The sequence below is a fragment of the Staurois parvus genome, unplaced genomic scaffold (genome assembly GCF_062004578.1).
Source record: "Staurois parvus isolate SC_StPar_1 unplaced genomic scaffold, SC_StPar_1.0 ptg000719l, whole genome shotgun sequence".
NCBI lineage: Eukaryota > Metazoa > Chordata > Amphibia > Anura > Ranidae > Staurois > Staurois parvus.
In genome coordinates, this window is record NW_028318515.1 from 2,584,773 (window position 1) to 2,609,168 (window position 24,396).

At 44.0% G+C, this 24,396-nt stretch overlaps 1 protein-coding gene across 21 annotated transcripts in view; it reads right to left on the bottom strand.

Annotated features, from left to right (window-relative positions):
- The window catches only part of NCOR2 (nuclear receptor corepressor 2), a 708,717-nt gene that overhangs the window by 150,473 nt on the left and 533,848 nt on the right, over positions 1-24,396 (bottom strand). For 13 of the 21 annotated variants that reach the window (XM_089653690.1, XM_089653689.1, XM_089653691.1 and 10 more), the window contains one exon: positions 13,925-14,014. The exons of the other annotated variants lie outside the window; for them this stretch is intronic. In XM_089653690.1, coding sequence (XP_089509816.1) covers positions 13,925-14,014 — 90 coding nt within the window. The remainder of the gene's footprint in view (positions 1-13,924; positions 14,015-24,396) is intronic. 21 annotated transcript variants of the gene reach the window in all.

Below are 24,396 nucleotides of genomic sequence, written 5' to 3' on the forward strand. Positions count from 1 at the left end.
GCCAGCACCCTATGACAAAATGGAACCCACCAGCAGTGTGAGGAGACCTGAAAGTGGCACATGGCAGAGTGTGGCGATGGAGACAGCAGCAATCGGAGGCCGTACAGGGACCCATGACACACTCTGGACCTGGCAGCAGCATGAGGAGGCGGTAAAGGGGCCCATGACAGATTACGTGCCTGGCAGCAGCATGAGGAGTCGGTACGGGGGCCCATGGCAGATTACGGGCCTGGCAGCAGCAATGGGAGGCCCGTAATCTGCCAGCACCCTATGACAAAATGGAACCCACCAGCAGTGTGAGGAGACTTGAAAGTGGCACATGGCAGAGTGTGGCGATGGAGACAGCAGCAATGGGAGGCCGTACAGGGACCCATGACACACTCTGGACCTGGCAGCAGCATGAGGAGGCGGTACAGGGGCCCATGACAGATTAAGGGCCTGGCAGCAGCATGAGGAGTCGGTACGGGGGCCCATGGCAGATTACGGGCCTGGCAGCAGCAATGGGAGGCCCGTAATCTGCCAGCACCCTATGACAAAATGGAACCCACCAGCAGTGTGAGGAGACTTGAAAGTGGCACATGGCAGAGTGTGGCGATGGAGACAGCAGCAATCGGAGGCCGTACAGGGACCCATGACACACTCTGGACCTGGCAGCAGCAAGAGGAGGCGGTACAGGGGCCCATGGCAGAGTGGCGAAGCGTAAGCAGCTTAAATTGAAGGCCATACAGAGGCCTATGTTAAAAATAATAACATGTTTGGGGCATGATTCATGGCGGATTTAGTCAGTTGTGTCAGGAACTGGTGGTTTGAAATCCAGACTAATCCACACCTGATTCATTTTCACAAACGTGAGTCTCTCCACACTTTGGGTGGACAGTCGTGTCCTCCGCGGAGTTACAATACCTCCTGCCGCGCTAAACACGCGCTCCGATGCCACGCTACTGGCCGGGCATGACAGCCTTTCAAGGGCAAATTCAGCTAGTTGGGGCCAAAGGTCAAGTTTCATTGCCCAGTAGTCAAGGGGATTGTCTACCTCGGTTGGCAGGGTGCTGTACAAGTAGGCCCAAGCCTGTTGTTTGAGGTCCTGCTCCAGGTCCACCTGACGCTGCTGCTGCTGCGGCTGGTTAGTAGTTTCCTCACTGCGCTGGTGAAGAAAGCTACTCATCATCGACTACAGACTGAGGTAGCCGCTGCTGGTGGAGCTGCCACTGCTCCTACCACCCCACCCCTCCCCTGCTGCCATGGCAGCGGAACGCGAGCGCACAGGGCCCACAGTGTCTGAGGATGGACGTTGGCGCAGAAAGGCAGAGACCAACTGACTACATAGGTGGTTTTTATAGTACGTTATTTTGGCCTCCCTCTCAGCAGGTGTGAAAAAGGCCACCATTTTTGAACGGTAGCGAGGGTCCAACAAGGTGGACAGCCAAAAGTCATCCCTCTGTCTGATGGTTATTATTCGGCTGTCGCTACGCAAGCAACCGAGCATGCTATGGGCCATTTGTGCCAAGGAATGCGAGGGACTCCCTGCCTCCATCTCCACAGCATACTGCCACGGTGCGTCTGGGTCCTCTGTCTCCTCCTCCTCCTCTACCAGATGCTCCTGCTCCTCCACTCCTGTCCGCTGAGTGGAAAAACCACCCATTTCACTCAATAATTCCTGAGCACCAATGTCCTCCTCTACCTCCTCCTCTTCTTCCTGTCCTGCCCCCACAGGGGTCATGTGGCGTTGAGATCTGTGCGCCACGTCTACCGCACCCTGACCAGCCATTGTTAACAGCATTTGTTCCAGGACGTGCAACAGAGGAATGACGTCGTTCATCCCATAGTCCTGCCGACTCACGAATAGCGTGGCCTCCTCAAAGGGCCTGAGCAAGCGGCAGGTGTCACGCATGAGCTGCCAATGGCTGACATCTAAGTTACACAGGGGAGTACCTTTATCCGCTTGTAACATCAGGAAATCGGTGATGGCCTTTCGCTGTTCGTAAAGGCGGTCTAACATATGTAGGGTTGAATTCCACCTTGTTGCAACGTCGCAGATCAGGCGATGCTGTGGAATTCCGTTCTGCCGCTCAAGGAGGGTGTGCTTTGCGGTGTAGGAATGGCTGAAATGCATGCAAAGTTTACGTGACATTTTAAGGATGTCTTGCAGTGGGATGGTGGATTTTAGGAACCGCTTGACAACCAGATTGAACACGTGAGCCATGCATGGCGCATGGCACAACCTTCCTTGACGCAGAGCAGACACCATGTTCTTTCCGTTGTCGGTCAACATGGTTCCAATTTTCAGTTTGCGCGGAGACAGCCATCTGTCGATTTCTCTGTTCATTACACTCAGAAGTTCCTCCCCTGTGTGACTACGTTCGCCAAGGCATACCAGGTGCAGCACAGCGTGACACCGTTGCGCCCTGCACATGTGATATGCCGGTCGGGTAATGGGACTTGGCACGGGGGTGGCGGCTGAGGACACGGCGGAAGAAGAGGTGGTAGAGGCGGACATCTTTGCTGGACCAAGGACGTGCAAACGTGGAGGCAAAAGCGGCGTGACCTGTCCAAGTTGCTGGTGCGGCTGTGCCGGCACCACGTTCACCCAGTGGGCCGTAAATGACATGTACTGTCCCTGACCGTAGTTACAGCTCCACACGTCGGCGCTGCCGTGCACTTGGCAGAGACCGACATGCTCAAAGACTGGCCCACCATCTCTTCTACATGTGAATGCAGGGCTGGCACTGCCTTTTTGGCGAAGAAATGCCGGCTTGGCACTCTCCACCACGGCTCGGCACAAGCCATCATTTCTCGGAAAGGTGCTGAGTCCACCACTTGGAAAGGGAGGGACTGCAGCACCAGCAACTTGGACAGGAGGACATTCAGCTTCTGCACCGTCGGGTGCGTGCTCGCAAACTGTTGTCTCTTGGAAACGGATTCCAAGAAAGACTGCTGACGGAATCCGTGAAGAGGAGTAGCAGGAGAAGGAGCATCTGAACGAGCGGAAGATGCCAACGAGCGACAACTCCCCTCAGCAGAGGTGTTGGAGCCTTGACTGGCTGATAGAGGGCGATTGACGTCGGGTGACGGAGCAAGTAACGGAGCGGGTGATGGAGCGGGGGCTGGGGCAGGCAGAACCGCCATATCTTTATCACGGTTTTCCCAGGCCACCGAATGGCGACGCTGCATATGCTGACGCAACGCTGTAGTCCCAACAAGGGCCCCCTGGCCACGCTTGACTATCTGGCCACATAGTCGACATACGGCTACGTTTACTTCCTCGGGCGGCTTGATGAAAAATTGCCACACCGCCGAGTAGGAAACTTTGCCCCCGCTACTCCTCACTGGCTGACTGCTACTTCCTCCGTGCACACCAGCACCACTACTGGCCGTGGTGGTAGGCTGCAGTGGAGCTGGTGCTCTACTCCGTGGCCGTTTGCCTCCACTGACACTGCTGCGACCCTGCTGCCTCCTAGGCAACCCACCGACTGTTTTGCTCGCTGCCAAGCTGCCACCCTCTTCTCCTGATGATGCGGAAGCAATAGCCTGATGACGACGAGGCTGCCAAGTGCGATCAGCCTCATCATCATCAATTAGGGTCTCCGCCTCACTACTAGCCCCCTCGGCTGCATGTGGGTCAGGAGACAGACCTGTCTCTAGACCGGCTACCGAGCCACTCTCCTCGCCAGTACTTCTTCGCCTGGCTGCTGAAGAGGCGGATGTCTCCCCCCGTTCCTGACCGCCCTCTGTTAGCTCTTCCTCACTGTACAGTGGGGCTGAGCCCACAGCATGCGATACTTCGCTTGGTGAGGGAACACCAAAGGACAGGGGCAGGTAGAGGACACGTGATTTCAGTGGGCTTGCTCCCGGGCCATGCCAACTAACGGTTGTGTCTGACGTACCCACCGACCGTTGGCTGTAGGTGTCAGAGGTGACCTGGGAAGAGGAAGACGACCGAGCCAACCAATCGATGACGGCAGGGTTGTCGGTGGAGACACGACCGCTGGATGACACCGGGAGCACTGGCCTCTGGCTGCGACTAGTGCTGCCTCGACCCCTTCCTCTGCTGCCACGTCTGCTCGCTCCTGAAACATTGCCTCCTCTGCCACTCCTCTGCGTGTTGTCTGACATACTCTTTAATTCAACGATTCTGTGTCCCTGAGTAACAATTCTGTGTCCCTCAGTAACAATTCTGTGTCCCTGAGTAACAATTCTGTGTCTGTCCGAGTAACAATTCTGTGTCTGTCCGAGTAACAATTCTGTGTCCCTGAGTAACAATTCTGTGTCCCTCAGTAACGATTCTGTGTCCCTCAGTAACGATTCTGTGTCCCTCAGTAACGATTCTGTGTCCCTCAGTAACGATTCTGTGTCCCTGTGTAACGATTCTGTGTCCCTGAGTAACGATTCTGTGTCCCTGAGTGACAATTCTGTGTCCCTGAGTGACAATTCGGTGTCCCTGAGTAACAATTCGGTGTCCCTGAGTAACAATTCGGTGTCCCTGAGTAACAATTCGGTGTCCCTGAGTACAATTCTGTGTCCCTGAGTAACGATTCTGTGTCCCTGAGTAACGATTCTGTGTCCCTGAGTAACGATTCTGTGTCCCTGAGTAACGATTCTGTGTCTGTCCCTGAGTAACGATTCTGTGTCCCTGAGTAACAATTCTGTGTCCCTGAGTAACAGTTCTGTGTCCCTGAGTAACAGTTCTGTGTCCCTGAGTAACAGTTCTGTGTCCCTCAGTAGCAATTCTGTGTCCCTCAGTAACAATTCTGTGTCCCTCAGTAACAATTCTGTGCCCCTGAGTAACGATTCTGTGTCCCTGAGTAACGATTCTGTGTCCCTGAGTAACGATTCTGTGTCCCTGAGTAACGATTCTGTGTCCCTAAGTAACGATTCTGTGTCCCTAAGTAACGATTCTGTGGCCCTAAAGTCTCTCTGGCCCTAACTCTGTCCCTAATACAGACAGGTCTGTCTCTCTTGAATGACCGGAGGCTAATGGAGAATTGTAAGATGGCCGCAATTTATAGCTCCACCATTACACAGTGCTGGCTGGCTGGCTGCTGATTGGCTAATGCGATCACATGTCATGAATGAATGCATTATGGGTCAGCGCGCCTTGTCTGCGCGCCTTCCCAGAGATCCCCGCTCCGTCGCCACACATGTCGCCGCCATTTTTGGGAAAATTCGATTCGTGCATCCGAAGTTTGCTAATTTTCGGATTCGACGCGAATCGAATTTTTCCTGATATTCGAAACGAATTCCACTTCGCCATGTTCGATTCGCTCATCTCTACTTATTATTTCAGGTACTTATATAGCGCCATCAATTTACACAGCGCTTTACATATATATTGTACATTCACATCAGTCCCTAACCCTCAAGGAGTGTACAATCTAAGGTTTCCAGTGACAATGTAGAGACACAACTGGTAGACCCCAACAGAGCGTTGTCAGTGCTACAGGATATCAGGAAAAGACTAAACATGGACCTTCATGAATGCTGCAGATTTAAATAGAAAGGACTTTTGGAATGATGTTAACATGCTAAAGCTTATACCAAGTTTTAGCGATTAGGTTTAATTTGCAATTTCAAAGTTGATTATTTTCTTGCTCTGGCTTAAAATATCTGTTTACAAATCGTACATAAACTGACTTGTGAGCGGTAACGTCTTAGTTACACTGGCTATCTAGCACCTTGAATTATTACATCTCAGGCCTACCATGAAGGATATGTGCAGTGCAAGCTGAGTCAGGCTGTATAAGAATTACTGGCCCAAATTCTCCAGTATAAGTTCGTCATTGTACAGTCACTGTCAAATCTGCCTAAAGTAAATATTTCCTTAAGTTCACTTAGTCACATTGCATTTTTTACAACTTTTTCTAAAACCCCCTTTTGAGCACATAAGAAAAATTATTATCCATTATATTGGTAATATTTTTTTGACAATTAACTTACCTATCATCTTTATAGGTCAATTATGGACCCCTTTTGGGGGCTGAATTTACAGTAATGGAGGATAACAGTGTATACTCTCCAGCGCTCCAGGGAATTAATGCCAAAGGAAGGCCGGGGGAACCAGAACAAAAAGAAGCCTATAGATAGCGATTCAGAGATGCAGCCCTTCTCAGATGTGGTAATCAACAACTAGAAAAAAAGCATACAGGTGGTGCAAACACCTAGTGCATTATCCAAAGTTTATTTGAAATACAAAAAAAGAATAAAAAAAACATACTCACAAACATAGCATGCATGTAAAGCCTGTAAGACCATGGAGATAGCCACACAAATGGCAGAGTGTCTGGCTGACAATACGGTCGGCTTCTGACAATGCGGTCGGCTTCTGACAATGCGGTCGGCTTCTGACAATGCGGTTGGCTCTGACGCATTTCGGGGATTAATTCCTTTCCTCAGAGCTCTGAGGAAAGGGATTTGTCCCCAAAACACGTCAGCAGCTGATCGCATTGTCAGTTGGACACTCTGCCATTTGTGTGGCCACATCCTTGGTCTTATAGGCTTTACATACATGCTATGTTTGTGAGTATGCTTTTTGTCCTTTTTTTATATTTCAAATAAACCTTGGATAATGCACTAGGTGTTTGCGCCACCTGTATGCTTTTTTTCTAGTAATGGAGGATATCTTTGTATTATGATGTGCTCAACCTTCTGTATGAAATCAGAACGGCTGTGGGTTCCTATGATAAATTAATGCATTTAGACTAGGTTCAGACTAAAGTGATGCATGTTACATCAATTTTGAAGTGTGATTCAGCAAACAGCTGCAGTGTAATTCAGCATAGAATACCAATGCGTTTTGTATGCAGCTGCGATTTAGGATCTCTCTCTTTTACTCCCTCCCTGGAAAGCTAATAGGTAACACAGGGAAAACGCACTGGAATCGCATTACATCTGAACAGATAAGCATTTCCCAAGTGATTTCAATTCAACTCCAAGGAGCTCAAAATTGGATCGCTCCACTCCAAAGACATACATTACCTTTTTTCAAAACGCACTGCGTCTGAACTGCAAAGATGCAAAAGTCCTCCATTGGAACTCATTTTATTCCTATTTCATGCAAATCAATGCAGTTCGAAATGCTTCCAAAAAGGAGAAGTGCGAACCAGAGCTTAGTCTGAATTCAGATAAGTAATGAATTCAGCTCAAAAGCATTAACCCACACACCATGGAAAATATACTATATGAAAGTACAAACAAGAAAACTGTAGTGCAAGGCTGAACAAAATCCCAAAAGGTCCATTGCTTTTGGGCAGCACAGTGGCTAAATGGTTAGCACTTCCGCCTGGCAGTACTAGGGTCGTAGGTTCGATTCTCAACCACGGCACCACCTGCCTGGAGTTTGCATGTTCTCCCTGTGCCTGCGTGAGTACTCCGGTTTCCTCCCACACTCCAAAGACATGCTGGTAGGTTCATTGGCTCCTGTCTAAATTGCCCCTAGTATGTGTATGTATGAATGTGAGTTAGGGACTTTAAATTATACGCCCCTTGAGGGTTAGGGACTGATGTGAATGTACAATATATATGTAAAAGCACTGCATAAATGGACGGCGCTATACAAGTACCTGAAATAAATAATTTGACATGAGGATATCAAGGGATAGTCCACCACTGCAGCATGGACAAAACAGTGCCACCTGCCAGGGAAGCATAGAATCGGGTAAGTAAAAGCGCTCCTCTTCTCCCTTAGACAAAACAAGCCCTTGACCCTTGCAACGCGGGCACAGTCCTACTATATGCGATATATTTAAAACGTTTCCTGGAGGTGGGTTTTACGTTTATGTAGGTTATCATATGTTATGCTGCATTTTATGCAAAATAGGTATGGTGTGAACAGAACACATGGAGACAGAGTCCTTGTGCTGACTCTACATTGATCAATGCAGAATACTGCAACTCAGCACACTTGGTGTTATTGAGCTCTGACACTGAATAATTGCCTAAAAGGTACACTCTTAAGGTGGCCATAAATTATTATTTTTTTTTTTAACCTGTAAGGGGCTTATAAAAGGCAGCAGAACCTGCCACATAATGGGTTTACGACATACTGTTGTTTTTTTGCTATTACTGCTGCACTATACTGTTGTTGGAACCATTATTATTTGTCTTGGTTTGAACTGCATCAGCACAAGTATGTGTGGCTGTGGCCTCCCTTCTTTTTTTCCACCTGTGTGTATATGCACTGTCTGAGGTGGGTATGCAACCCTTTGACAGGGGGTGGATGGGTGGCCCTTCCTTGTTTAGAGCTGCCCTTCACTCCATCCTTCCATGCGCTGGCATGGAAACAATGGACTCCACCATCCATACATTTGAAGTGGATGAGGGAATCCTCCCTGCTGCGCTACTGTATTCTGACAGCGGGATTACTCTGCTGCCAGAATACACTGTTCAGCACTGGAGCCAATTGGCTGCATGCGCTGATCAAACACAAATTTTCCAACAGTCATAGATGGTCCCTGCTTAACTAGCCAAATTTCGAGCAAGGGATGGCCAGCTTAACCAGAGAGGCAACTGAGCGTTGACATGCAATGATATGTTATAATACTTCTCTGAAGGTTTCTAGTCCTGCAGTATTTCTGCAAATGAGACAGCTGCAGCTACAAAGGTTAAGTACACTGCTAATGTATGGTTTACTTTCTGCCTCTGCTTTTCTTACAGCCGAGATCTTCTTGGACATAGGAGTCACTGCTACCTTTTCCAATTCTGTCTGACGATTTATGTCTTGTTACTGCCTACATGTGTTGGTTGGTCACTCAAATTACCCAATCTTTTAGAGGTTGTGTGTCTTCTTTGTGTTTTTTTTATCAATATCAACTGACCATCCAAATTCTCAGTGTTGTGAGGATTATAAAAAAAGTCTTGAAAGTACCAGGAAAAAGGACAAGGATGATAGATAAGTGTGTGTCAATAGAAACTTTCGTGGCTGTGATCTACTTGGGCATTTAAAACATCTTTTTTCAGTCTTTTCACTCTTGGTAATTCAGACCAAGATAAATGTTCTTGAATGGATTCACAACTGTATTGCGTCACAACGGTGAAGAGTAGAAAGAAAAATGCATGGTACCTACAGTGAAACATGGTGGTGGCAGTGTCCTTCAGTGGGGCTGCATGTGTGCTGCTGGTGTTGGGGAGCTGCATTTCATTGATGGTATCATGAATTCACAGATATACTGCTCTATATTGAAAGAGAAGATGCTACCATCACTCTGTGCCCTTGGTCGTCGTGTACTTTTCCAACATGACAACATCTAAAACACACAACTAGGCTACTGTTGCATTTCTGAAGAACAGGGTGAAAGTGATTCAGTGACCATGTATGTCTCCTGATCTGAACCCAATTGAACACCTATGGGGAATTCTGAAGAAACAATTTGAGCATCACTCTCCATCCAACATCCAGGCTCTAAAAGAGGTTGTTCTTGAATGTAAAAAGATAGATGTTGCAATATGTCGCCAACTTGTTCATTCCATGCCTAGAAGACTTGGTGCTGTCCTTACAAATCATGGAGGTCATAGAAAATACTAGATGTAGTAGTTTTTGTTGTGGGGTGTATACATTTTTGCATCAACTAATTTGAGTAAAACTTAAGATTTTGTAATCGAAGTTATATTATTAATCTACTTATGTAATGAGCTAAACAAATGTTCTATAATGAGTTGTCAAAATATTGGAAATTGTTCTTGTGTTCATTGAGATATGTATTAAAATTTTACTCTTCAAAAATGGTGTATTCACTTATGCTGAACACTGTACTGACCTACCCTTCTCAACAGAAGCTTTTTCGATGTACAGCCATCAGCCATGCTGGGAGAGGGGCCTATACATTTTCAGTTTAATGCCCTACTCTTTGGCTTGTCCTCTTCTCCAGTAATCACATTTCAAGGTGATGGCACAGGTCATTGCAACTTTTATTTTGGTCCATCAAAATAATTTCTCATCTCGATAACTTCCTGATTAGAAAACAGCACAATATTGGGGTATGTGAATCGTCAAGAAACCACAAGTCCCTCTTTTCTTGGTCAATCTTTGGAAACCTTGCCTTAGGCAGAAAAATCATCAGCCTCCTTCCGCTCTTTACTTTTCAATTTGTTTTAGCCATCTTTCTTGGCAGATATAATTTGAAGTAGTCAAAATTGTTACGTACTTGGTTATCAGACCCTTTTCAGGTACATCTGTTTGCTTTGACAACCAATGCTTAGGTTTTCTGGTTCTCCTATCTCAGTCCTTGAGAAGGGGCCATGAGGGCATATGTTATCACTTATCCTTGGCAGTTCTCTTAGGCAAATGCATTCACTCAGCTCCAGTTGCTTCTTTGGGTCATCCGGAACATAAGAATAAACAAGGTCATGGAAATTCTTGATGCCTTATATTGGCCCCTGTTCCTTCAGCTGTCTAATAAAAGTCCTTTGGCATCTATCTCTTTTGATCCAGGGGCAGTTCACCGTCTACAGTTCCAGTGCTAAATCCTAAAGTAAGTCTTCAGCACTTCTTCTTTCACATTTCAATGCTATATTGTAAAACCATGATAGTTGTCAATGTGCCCCAACAGCCAAAGTTCTTGGGCCACACAGAATTCCCTCTTGTGGGCCAGTGACTAAAAGTATAAAGGATAGAGAAAGTTCGGCAGCTAGTATTTTCAGAAAATTCAACAACAGCAACTTGCACACTCCTCCCAGTACTGGAATCCTTTAAAGTGTATGTAAACCTGAACTTTTCCTTTTAGTTTTCAATATATGGTCCCTAAGGTACATTTGTTCACCCAGGTCTTTTCTTCACAGAGTAACAGATGACTAACTGAAACCAGCAAAAGTTATTCTGTGTTAGTCAATCCATCACAAAGGTGAGCAAGTATGACGTAGCAAACTATTTACATCGGTGACATAGCTACAAACATTTGGAACTTCCTGCTACTTGCAGTTCTAAGTGGTGCTTGATAGCTTTCCAGTACTTAACCTTGAGGTAAGGTGCTGTCAGACAATCCACAACAGAGGTGCACAGGGAAACTGCTCCATGCATTCCCAACACTTGGTAAAGTGATCTGTGAGGACACATGATAAAGCACAGGAGATACACTAGGAAAAGTCACTGTGCTCTACTCATCTGAGAGCACCTCTTTATTTGGTGCGCCCTTCAGTAAATGTGGTTTTGCAGGTTTGTTCTCATTTTCCCCCTTGAAACAAGGGCCCAGTCACATCTATGGCTGCTGCAACACCTAGCCCTCCACCAATGCTTTAAAATGTATAAATCTGGAACTGTATGTTTGCCAATCACAAACAACACAAATACGTTCATCAAGTAAATAGCATAGAGACCTGTTAAGAGTGCTACAACATGATTGAACAATCAAAGAGGAAATGCTCTTTAACCAGACGTTCTATGATAGATTATCCGCTATATTTTGGTTGCCAAAGAAACGCATTAGCAGTAAACATATTTTTAGAAAATGTCATCAATTCTTAACTTACCAACTCTAGAACAGAATGACACACTGCTTCATTTATCCTCAAGTCTTTAATAAGTACTGCCTGTACTGCTCCACAAAGTCAGACACATCCAACCTCTAATTCTCCAGCCATCATTATCAACTGCAGGGTTGAATGTTGGCAGTGACTGTGAGATAATATTCAGAATTGTCTGAACTAATTATGAATTAAATAAAACCCAGTGTAAAAAAAAATCTAAATTCCTTATTTTTCTTTATATCCACAATATTTTACCTATTTCTATATTCTTACTTTTTTTTACTGCTTCTCTGTTAAGTGCTGCATTCATGAGCTTAGATAAATATTTAGCTCTATAAATTTAGTATATTATATAATCGAAAAATGGCATTTTTGAAACAATTTCTAAAACATTAACAGAATGCAAAAAAAAATTATATCTATATCTCTATCTATCTATCTATCTATATATATATATATATATATATATATATATATATATAGATTGTAAGCTCCAAAAGCTCCAAGAAGTAGGGCCCTCCTATCCCTCTTGTTCTGAACTGTATGGTTGATGTATTGTCTCTCATTATATTGTAAAGCGCTGAGCAAACTGTTGGTGCTATATAAATCCTGTATAATAATAATAATATATATATATATCAGTAGAACAGTCACAGATATTCTAAACAGAAATTTGTAAAACAGCTACAGACACTGCATCATATAGAAATGTAAAGCCACCATAATAGAAGTAAAAACTGTGAAACTTACTTTTGCCAACTCTTCTCTAGCATAGACAGCTTGCAAAAAGACACTTGGAAAGTTTACAGTTAACCCTTTCCATGGCCAGAACACCAAAACATCGCGAGCAATAATAGGATTACATTCCTTGACTACAGGACTGACTTCTCAGATACGATCCACAGGATTCAAACTGCATTCCATCCCTCAGAACTATTTAATAGGATGGAGGATTTTAAAAGTTTAAGAAAAACAATTTCCAGCCATCACCATTAGGCACAGTCGTTCTTGCAGAGGCCGTCTATAAAGGTTTAATGTTTCTAAAGTAACTCTTCCGCAGTGTGTTGGCCCAAGTAACAGCAAGATCTTCTACTTTCTTTTTTTTCTTTTAATAATCTGAGCTTCTCACTGATGCGAGCCGAAGTAAGCATCCGCTATCGAGTTGGATGTGAAACCAGGTCACTGTCATTGAAACCTACTGATGGATGCCCAGAAGTTGTCAGGGACACATGTTCTGTCCTCTGGGGCTTTTAATCTGCTTTTCTCTCGGCTGATTCTCCTCTCCCTCCTCCTTCACCGCTCTGTCTGCACAGAAGTCTCTCTCTCTCATCATATTTTTCATCTCTGGGACAAAAGACCAAAGCTTGTTCATCTCTCTCTTTTCCATCCAAACACTAAGCATTTAACCCAGTCCACGTCCATCTTCTTGGGACTCTCTACAATATTAACTCTGACAACCTCCAGTATATACAGCACTTTTGCTTACAAAGCCATCTTATGTTTTTCTGAGCTTTTCAACCCTATCTGTGCTACAAATCTCCTGGACTAGGAAACTGAAACTCACCCAACTTTTGAACACGCTTCATTCGTCTCACGCTGCTTGCGCTTACCTGTCTCCTGCAGCAGCTTGCCAGGATGGGGGCTGATGCAATTTTTATTCTCAATATCCGTTGCTGCCAACGAAAATCTGAATATAACCACTAAACGAGTAGATAACAGCACTGCAGATGCGCAGCTCCTGCCAGCTGGGAGACTGATACTGTTGCTATGTGGAGGAGTCACAAAACGAGTGCTAATCGCTCTCCTGCCTGACCTGCAGGCTCATCTTGTCTGAATGTGACCTCTAGACAGAGTGCTAATGGCAGAAATGTGTGGCACAGACCCAGGTTGTCAAAGGGTGCGGCAATCTTGGCACCAGACTTCCTACTCTCTCACTTTTTGTCATTCTTCCTCCAACCTCACAATCTTTGCCCTCTTCTCTCTCACTCTGATTGTGATTTAACATATTGAAGCTGTCTCTTTTGTGCTGAAGGGGTTATTCAAGTGTATTCAGCACCCTTCACTGATTCGATGACACAGGCCTACAACACGCCTTTTTTTCTCAGACTATATAAGGGACACAAAAACACTCATAACAATCCCAGCTGTAAATATACTTCTGAAACCTCTACAAATATTTGTTTAGACCTCCCCATCAGTTCACATTATTCTACAACTTCTTCTATAATAAACCTATTTAAATAATAAGCATTAACTTCATTCACTCATCACACCATAATGCTGCCCATACACTATGCGAGAAATCGTCTGCTAGCTCTTTCGAAAAACGAAACAATGTTCAGCAGGGCTAAAGATACTACAATCTTGTAGCCACCAAATTTCAAAAGATAAATCGTTCAATGGACATAAGTTAATCGGTTTATTGTTCGATTTGGTCACATTAGAAAGGAAATGATGAAATAAAATTGACCTTTCGACGTCCCTTCCGTGTATGACCGCTTTTGTGTCGTGTAACGTGCGCTCGTTGTGGACAAATCTTGCTCAATATGCACCCTTGTCACTATTATGGGAATGGAGACAAAAAAATTGCACTTTCAATTGTTATTTGGAGAAAAAAAAAAAGATTTTTGTTGCAATAAAGTTTGCTAAGGCTCCAATCACACTTGTGCGACTTCAAAATTGTGCGATTTTCATTGCGACTTTACAGTGCAACTTTGATGCATGACAAGTGGCACAAGTGTGAATGGGCTCTAAAAGCTATTTCTCATCTTTACTTTGTGTTCACTTATTTTTTACATTACTGTAGTCAATGGCAACCTGTTCTTGCAAATGTACTGTGTGCTGCTAGATGAATGTACATTTGAGCTAGTGAAGACGAACGTTCGTTGAATCTGTTCTGTACATTATTATGAATTTGTTTACTTCCAGATTAACGTGGTTTTGCACATGAGCACGCAAAATCAAGAGTGCTACAACATGATTGAACAATCAAAGAGGAAATGCTCTTTAACCAGACGTTCTATGATAGATTATCCGCTATATTTTGGTCAGAGGCCATTCCCACATTGTAACTAAACAAACTATAACGTCCCACATACTAACTAAAAAATAAAACAAAAATTACAAAATCTCCCAAGATTCCTGATGTCATTGATAAGATCAGTATCAGCATTAATTCAGCTACTTTCTGTTTGTACTTGTGTTCCCCACAGTTAAAGTATAACTAAACCCAATGATTAATGGTTTAAGGGACACTAGCAAAAAAAAACTAAGGCCCCATGTACACGAGACACTTCTAAACGATGGAAACCGACTGCTGGAAAATGTAGGTTAAAAAAGTATGTTTAGCTGCGTTTGTATAACGTGTTTATGTGCGTTTAGAAGCGTTTTTTAAAGATAAGAACAGGAGAACCTCCCAAATGCCCAGAATGTTTCAGAGAAATACAGAGAGTAGAAGCAGGGACAGCAGTATGTGTTGAAATGAGCTTAGGTGTGAGTTGCTCATTAATATTTATTTTGTTTCCAAGGGTGGGAAAGGTGTCTGGTGGAGTGAGTCATTAAGGCCATCTGGCAGGGGGTCTTCATGAGGAATTTGAGGTGAGAATGGTCATTAACATATCTTTTGTTTCCAAGGGTGGGAGAGGTCTGCGGTGTGACTTGATCATAACAATGTGTGACAAGCTTGGTAGGAACATCCTGTGCGCAGTGTATTGTCCATCTGAGTACCTTGAAAACGCTTTGCATGCATTTTTCATGATGAAAAAAGGCTCTGGACAGCATAGGGAACTGGAAGAGTTAAAAAACATTTTCAGACGCAAGTGTTTATAAACGCGATTTGCGTTTGAAACGCTGATAAAATCGACTGCTGAACGCAAGTTTTCTGCGTTCAAATAAACGACAGTAAACTCAAATGCCTGTAAACGACTGTAAACAAAGATGTGTACATGGACACATAGGAAAACATTAGGGAGAGTTCAGGGGCTGCTGAAAAAAATGCTGAACAGATCCTGAACTTGAGTTTATCAGCTGCAGTGTACATGAGCCCTAAGGCTTGCTGAGAGTGTGAGGGAATATATTAGGGCTGCTTATAGTGGTTTTGTTTGCCAGCGTCCAATCACCTGAAGGCAACTGTATTATTCATGATCTTAGCCCCTGTTCACATCAAGCCCGACTTTGATTTCAAAGTCAGGTGAGATGCCGATTTCAGGTGCGATTTGCAAGACATCTGATACAGATGTCTATGCAAATCGCACCAAAAGTAGTGTCTGTACTACTTTTGAAATCGGTGTGGCTCTGACCAAAATGCGGACAATAGGGTGCGACTTAGCATGCAATTTTCAAGTTGCAGGGCATGCAAATTGCATACCAAGTCGCATCCAGTCTGAACCAGGGCTAAGACTCCAATCTGGTTTCCTGTAGTGTACAATTAAGAAAAAGTATTATTTTAATGCCATGTTTCAGAAAGATTCTTCTCACTTTCTCTCCCAGTAACACTACAGAAAGTAAAAGGGACATTTTCTCAATGAGTATACAAACAGTATAAAGAGGTTCCACTTGCCCAAAGCTAACACCAAATGTTGAACTAAAGTCCACTGCAGTTTGTAAAACATGAATCAAAAACTGTTGGTGATAAAGTGTAGAAAACAGTGGGGTTTATTTACTAAAACTGGGGAGTGCAAAATCTGGTTTAAATCTGCACAGAAAGCTGCCAGGTTTTATTGCCAAAGTTTAATTGAACAAGCAGAAGTTAGAAGCTAATTGGCCACCATGCAGAGCTGCACCAGATTCTGAGTGCTCCAATTTTACTAAATCTACCCCTATATCTAGCTAGCCATCCCTCCAGCCATGAAGATATTCTATAGAGGGCAGCGCACACTAAAAATAAAGATTCCCCTGACCTGCATCTGTACAGGCTCAAATTCAGAGTTATTAAATATCAACTACAGTATATTGGCAGCCATAGGGATTTTTTGAGTGGGGCCACCAGATGTACAACACGAATGCCAGGGTGACATGCACACTCGATAGGATATAGCCTCATGTTTGTTTTTGTGCCAAATATTTATGCCTGACCAAAATATATCTTTGATATGTTTTTATTAGCAAAATATAACAAAACATGTACTCATATTTTATATATATATATATATATATATATATATATATATATACACACACACACACACATACATACACACACACACATACATACACACACAATATTCTATTTACCCCCTAATGGATGCTGCTTTGAAAGAGTGTACACCACCCAAATTTAGCAGGTTCTAAAAATTTCTGACCCTGTGAAAGCCACCTTTTGAAGAGGTTTTTTAGCATTTCAAAATATAAAATACATTAAAACTGCCACACATAGTAATTCTGTTAGGAGCCAGGTGCAGCCATCCTTATTACAGACCATTCTTTCAAACAATACTGGGATTTAAAATGTTACATGAGCAGCAGATCCTGGCACATACACCAACACATCCTACTCACCCGCTGCAACACGCTCTCTTCAGTCCCATCTTACATTTGTGTTTACAACAGACTTACTGCTGTACGACATTGGACAGGTCAAGGCAAGCAGAGGGTGATATGTGCTATGCCAAAGAAACAAACTTGAGTCATCCTAAAATTCTTCTAGCAAGTGGCACGGGTAATATAAATATGTTCTGCACAGAGCAGAAAAGGTCCTTATTTGTTTCATCAAATATATGGGCGAAAGGAAAGCCTTGATCTTGTTAGATACACCCCTATCTGTGGCTATGCTAGAAGTGGCTAATAATGTAAGGATTACCTTTTGTTGGACCTCATCTGTTAGACCCAGGAAGCCTTACAAAAAGAAGACACCAGGTATACTGTGAAACTGGTAAAGCGTATTTCCAGTATGCATTCCCATTCACACAGCATACCGAAAATAAATAAGGAAATGAATCCTACCTTTTACATTGTTAGGAAAAGATGTCATGGCAGACTGCAAACATTGCTGAATAAGTTCAGGGTGAGTCTGTCCCAAGAGAAAAGCTTATACTGGATACCCACTATCAGTTTTTTTTTGTGCAACCCAGGGGGCTGAACGAAAAAAACCTGAGGAACTTGGGAGAAGCTTGCTGTACCAATTAACCGATGTTAGTACAGTGATCTCCCCGCTGAGGTATTGTGTTCTGACAGGGGAACTGCGCCCCCCCCCCATCCCCCATCAGAACACACCAGTCAATGCTGATTGGATGCCTATTGGATGCTGGTTTTCCAGCATGCCCGTTTGACAGAAGCTGTCTGTTCGGCCGGCTTCTGTCGGACAGGCGGGAATACACATGTCCCGAATGTCAGCTGGTTTCAATTGAACCGGCCAATAATTGGCCTGTAAGGGGCTTAAGGTTCGGCTTTTGCTTGGCATTATTAAAGCTTAACTCCAGGTATGTTGGTTTTTTTTTTGCCCAGTTAAATTGCTCCATCTTGGACCAATGTAAATCTATATATTCCATACCTGGCCAAACCCTGTGGAAGTGGGGAATCACTGCAGTAGCTGTGGCTACTACAGTGATCCTCACTGTCTTCGGGATTCCATGTTATGCAGTACCGTTCAGAGAACACCTTGCATTTTTCTCAATGAACACAAAGCATTCTTTAATTGAATGAGGTGGAGAGGTGGGACGTGATGTCTGGGAAAAAAAAAAAAAAAAAAAAAACCATACTTGGAATTTATCTTAAACATACAATATAAAGGCCCAACTTCTAAATCTTTAAAGGAAGATAAAGGCAAACTTTTTTTATTTTATATAGAGTAATGGAGAATTATAACCATGTACATTTTTTGCCATCTGTGTCCCATTGAGGATTTTCTTTCACTTTCAGGGATAACAGTAAACAGGACAAAGAGGGTGAATGTCGCTAACGGGCACAGACAGCAATAAAAATTTGACAGGTGTTCTAGACCCCCCCCCATTCCACCTTATAAAAAAAACTTTTACCTTTAGTTATACTTTACCCCCTTGTTAGGACATACAGTGTTCAAATCTAGTTTTCAACACAACACAACACAAAGAGGGTTATAGGTTATGTTGCTCTAAATCCTTTTTACGATGTGGGTTCACAAACATTATGTGTATTTTCTAAATCATAGTTTCTGTCATTTTCATGTACTTATTCCATCTGAAGTACCTGGTTGATCCTACTACTCACCTTTCTTCCTAGTTCTAATCTGACCACACAAAGCACAGAAGCTGATCTATGTTAGCGTGGTCAATTTTCCTGATTTGGCCATTCAGAAGTAAATGACACGGTGTGGACACACAACATTTCTGTATTACGCAGTTTGTTCTGCCACCACACCTTGCAATCACAGCCCCCTACTTGCCTCAGGCTGAAGAGACTACATAATATACAGTATGTCTGCACAGTGTCCTGCAACGCCACCACCCACTATCAGGAAGAAGAGATGCATGGTCACATGACAAAACCTTTTACTCATTTATGAAATTAACCAAACGTAGCTATGGTGCCTATATACCGTATTTTTCGCTCCATAAGACGCACTTTTTTCCCCCCAAAAAAGGGAGGAAAATGTCAGTGCGTCTTATGGAGCGAATATAGAGCGGCCGGTCCGGTATTTCCACCGCCGCCGTGCAGAATACCGGGCCGGCCGCTCAGCTCTGCAGCGGGACCTTATGGAGAGGACTGCTGACCTTTGGGGAGGTGGGGAGCGGGTACCTGAATTGGACAGGTACCCGCTCTTACTTCTTTGTTCTTTGATCTTACCTGTTCCTCTATCCAGCGGCGCGCTGTCTTCCCAGCTTCTGTAGCATGACAGCCGGGTGCCAAGTGCGCATGCGCAAGAAGCGGTGCTTTTTGTGAATGGTAAGGCGGTACCTGGGACACATGACAGATCCCAGAAGCCGCCGGACCAATCACAAAGCGCAAGTGCTTCTCGGTCATGCACACTGGGCACCCGGCTGTCATGCCGAGCGCCATTACAGAAGCCGGGAAGACAGCGCGCAGCTGGATCGAGGAACAGGTAAGATCAAACAAAAACTCTGCAGAAGTAAGAGCGGGTACCTGTCAAATTCAGGTACCCGCTCCCCACCTCCCCAAAGGTCAGCAGTCATCTGTACTGTCCGCAGTCTCTGGTCATCCCTGTGCTGTCCGCAGTCTCTGGTCATCCCTGTGCTGTCCGCAGTCTCTGGTCATCCCTGTGCTGTCCGCAGTCTCTGGTCATCCCTGTGCTGTCCGCAGTCTCTGGTCATCCCTGTGCTGTCCGCAGTCTCTGGTCATCCCTGTGCTGTCCGCAGTCTCTGGTCATCCCTGTGCTGTCCGCAGTCTCTGGTCATCCCTGTGCTGTCCGCAGTCTCTGGTCATCCCTGTGCTGTCCGCAGTCTCTGGTCATCTCTGTGCTGTCCGCAGTCTCTGGTCATCTCTGTGCTGTCCACAGTCTCTGGTCATCCCTGTGCTGTCCGCAGTCTCTGGTCATCTCTGTGCTGTCCACAGTCTCTGGTCATCTCTGTGCTGTCCGCAGTCTCTGGTCATCCCTGTACTGTCCGCAGTCTCTGGTCATCTCTGTGCTGTCCGCAGTCTCTGGTCATCCCTGTGCTGTCCGCAGTCTCTGGTCATCTCTGTACTATGTCTGCAGTCCATTAGTTCAGAATTTTTTTTTTCCTGTTTTCTGCCTCTAAAACCTAGGTGCGTCTTATGGTCAGGTGCGTCTTATGGAGCGAAAAATACGGTAGTTATAACTGTATTAGAAAGGGTCTATAACATAGTATGTATAGTATGCTTCCTAGCCCCCGAATAAACAAAGAGAGCTAAGAAGTATTTTTCAGTGCTGGGGGTTCCAAACAGTATTCTCAATTCTTGCAAAATGGAAATGTACTTTTTGTTCCCTCTTGTCTAACATGAAAATCTGACATTTAAACTGCTTAGGAACACAGGTTAATTCTTACATAAATCTACCCTTCCCTTCTCCTGACCTTTTGCACCTTGGCTGTCATACTAGCTACACTTGTATAGGTCTCCTGGAAGACCCGAATACCCTCTCTCTTTGCCCACAACAATGGTAGTTCATGGGTAGGTGATAATAATTAGAAATCAAGAGACTGCAGTGCATACAGAACAAGTGTAAGACGCTTGCTTAATCTGGTTGTAATGGTCTACATGAAACATGGATTGAAGGTGGCCAAAACTTGGCACATTAAAACCTGACTGTTCTCCTTGCATTCCCATACCAAATTTGTTGGAAATATTGAAAGACTTTCAGCATTTCAACACATAAATAAAACCTGAAGCTCCAGTACATTCACTGATGAACAGTATTGCTTCAGATCCATTCTAAAAGTTTGGGAGATTGGCACAAGGGTGAGCTTTCCACCTCGCAGAGTTCACTTTAGAACTAGATAGAAGCCAGCAGCACTTTCCTGTGAGCTGTCACTGTTTATTCTACTCGTCATGATGTTTGTCTAAGAGAGATCTTGCCAAAGCTGTGATCCCTTCAGCAGACTGCAGATTTCTTGGAGGTGCTGTATTACTCATCACATATCACAAGTCATCTGTTCTCTAGAACATCGCGCAGAACAAGACACGATTCTGTTTGGAGCGGGCTCTGAGAATATTCTTAAGCCAGTCACTTGTACAGGATACCAGAAACATTTACATGGGGCATTTTTGTACAACATCAGCCTAGAAAATATCTTAAAATCAGAATAAACACAATACTATGGGCATTGTAAAGTTCTGTGCATGTTTTTTTAGGTGTAGCACTTGTACATGTTTACAGCATAAAGAGCATAAAATGCATAAATGTAGTTATGATCTCAACAAAGTGAGCCTTTCATTGATTGTAATAAAACAAATCAAAGTCACATTCGCTTAAAAAGAAAAAAGCACATTGTGTTGCCAAGTTTCTGAAGAGCACAGTTCACAAATGTAGACACTTTTCACCTAATCAGATTGCAATTACAATGATCAAAAAGGTGATCCAGAATGTAGACAGTACCACTATTTATGGTGTAATTCCACACAATATTTAGTGGACTTATATTAACCAGAAAACATTGTAAATGTGCTAACCTCAAAAGTCCATGTAATGCATCTTGGAAAAGAGAAAAAGGAATAAAAAAAACATTTTATATATTTCAGTTTACTGATTCAGATGGCAGATTAGTGCCGTCCTCTGTGCAGAGATGCTGGAAGATTCGTGTGCATCCACTTTGGAGCTGTGTGCAGGCAGCCCATAAAAGTGGATGCACACAGCTTAGTTAGCATAGGTGTTAGGAGGGGGGAGGGGACAGTTTTCCGGCTAGTTAGATGTAAGCTGGAATTCAACTTTACGGGTTCTACCCACTCCCCAGATTGACCATTTGTCTGTCCAAAGTATGACTTGCAGCAGGAGCAGCTACACGGATCCAAAACGCAAAACAGCACTAATCTGCTGTCTGAATTAGCCCGAATCCTTAAATACGGGAATGCATTTGGTTTATTTTTCATTTTTTTCCTTTATTTTTCAAATGATGATCTAGTCAGTAACAGTACTTTCTGACTTATGGTGTCTCTACTCTGGATGGAGGAGCAAAGGAAACACCTTTGGACAGACAAATGGTCCATCTGGGGAGTGGGTAGAACCCTTAAAGTTGAATTCCAGCTTACATCTAACAAGTCATAAAACTGTCCCATCCCCCCTCCGAACACCTATGTTAACTAACCTGTGTAAGTAAGATGTACACTCACCGGCCATTTTATTAGGTACACCTGTTCAATTGCTTGGTAACACAAATTGCTAATCAGCCAATCACATGGCAGCAACTCAATTCATTTAGGAATCTAGATGTGGTGAAGACAACTTGGTGAAGTTCAAATCAAACATCAAAATGGAGAAGAAAGGGAATTTAAGTGACTTTGAATGTGGCATGGTTGTTGGTGCCAGACAGGCTGATCTGAGTAATTAAAAAACTGCTGATGTGCTGGGATTTTCACACATAACGGATGGGTCATTGAAGCCTATGAATGACGTCACCGTTCCAGGCTTTGCTAGCCGACACAGGGCAGACCACATGACTACACTGGAGGGGTCTGAAAATAAGTAAGTATATATACTCTATTGCCAAAAGTATTGGGACGCCTGCCTTTACACGCACATTAACTTTAATGGCACCCCAGTCTTAGTCCGTAGGGTTCAATATTGAGTTGGCCCGCTCTTTGCAGCTATAACAGCTTCAACTCTTCTGGGAAGGCTGTCCACAAGGTTTAGGAGTGTATCTATGGGAATGTTTGACCATTCTTCCAGAAGTGCATTTGGGAGGTCAGGCACTGATATCGGACGAGAAGGCCTGGCTCGCAGTCTCCACTCTAAACCATCCCAAAGGTGTTCTATTGGGTTGAGGTCAGGACTTGAAAAGTCAGCAGCTACAGTTTTTGTAGCTGCTGAATATTTTTTTTTTTTTTTTTTGCAGCCGGAACTCCGCTTTAAGAGTTCCCTTCACTGAAACTAAGGGGCCAAGCCCAACCCCTGAAAGACCACCCCACACCATAATCCTCCCTTTACCAAACTTTGCACTTGGCACAATGCAGTCAGTCAAGTACCATTCTCTTGGCAAATGCCAAAACCAGACATGTCCATCAGATTGCCAGACAGAGAAGTGTGATTTGTCACTCCAGAGAACACGTCTCCATTGCTCTAGAGTCCAGTGGTGGTGTGCTTTACACTACTGCATTCAACGCTTTGCATTGCACTTGGTGATGTAAGGCTTGGATGCAGCTGCTTGGCCATGGAAACCCATTCCATGAAGCTCTCTACACACTGTTGTTGTTCCAATCTGAAGGCCACATGAAGTTTGAAGATCTTTAGCTATTGACTCTGCAAACAGTTGGCGACTTCTGTGCAATGTGCGCTTCAGCATGCACTGAACCTGCTCTATCATTTTATTTTGCCTACCGCTTCGTGGTTGAGTTGCTGTTGTTCCCAGTTGCTTCTACTTTGTTATAATACCACTAACAGTTGACTGAGGAATATTTAGTAGCAAGGAAATTTCACGGATGGACATTGAATTCACTGAGCTCCTGAGAGCGACCCATTCTTTCACAAATGTTTGTAGAAGCAGTTTGCATGCCTAGGTGCTTGATTTTATACACCTGTGTAGTGTACATCTTTTTACACAAGTTAGCATAAGTGTTAGGAGAAGAGGGGACAATTTTAAGACTAGGTAGGTATTAGCCGGAATTATACTTTAAAGACTATCTCCAGCTTTTAGTGGAGATTAAACAGTCTGTTTCGAGCAAGCTGGTCCAAACTATTACCTTTCCTACTAGATGTGCCTGCTGTGTGCGCATAACAGAATGAACACAAAGCTTCCTCTGAATGGCCAACGCGAAGACCAAGACATCATTCTTCATTACATTTAGATAGGGTGGGACCCGTTTTGGGTTTTTACAGATATCTGGGGTTCCATTACAAAGTGTTCACCAGGTAGGAAGCGAGGGAAAACCTCCAATAAGAGCACAACTGAAACACATTTTTTTTTCAGTATAGTAAGGCTGGAACTCATCAGCTTTATTTTTGTCTTTGTCACTACTGGATATTTTTCCTCACCTCTTGACTGGTGAAACAGTTGTGAGCAGGACAGAAAGTGACGTGGAATTTGCTCTAACAGAGACCTGGATAGCAATAAAAGCTTGACATCGGTTCTATTCCTTTCCTACTCCTTCCCAAAACGTTTGGCTGGACATACATAAATTCTGTTGAATTCACTGCAGCCAGGTTCCAAATAGTTCTAGAACATCAAGTTCCAGTAGTAATAGAACATCTGAATGGCTGCTGATATTTTCAGAGTTCCTATGGATTTCAAACAACACTGCCACCATCCCTTGCTAGGTGGTCACATTGGCACCACTTAACGTTGAACAAGGTAATAACTGAAACCCAAAGTGTAAAATATTTAGACACAGCACCAATAAATT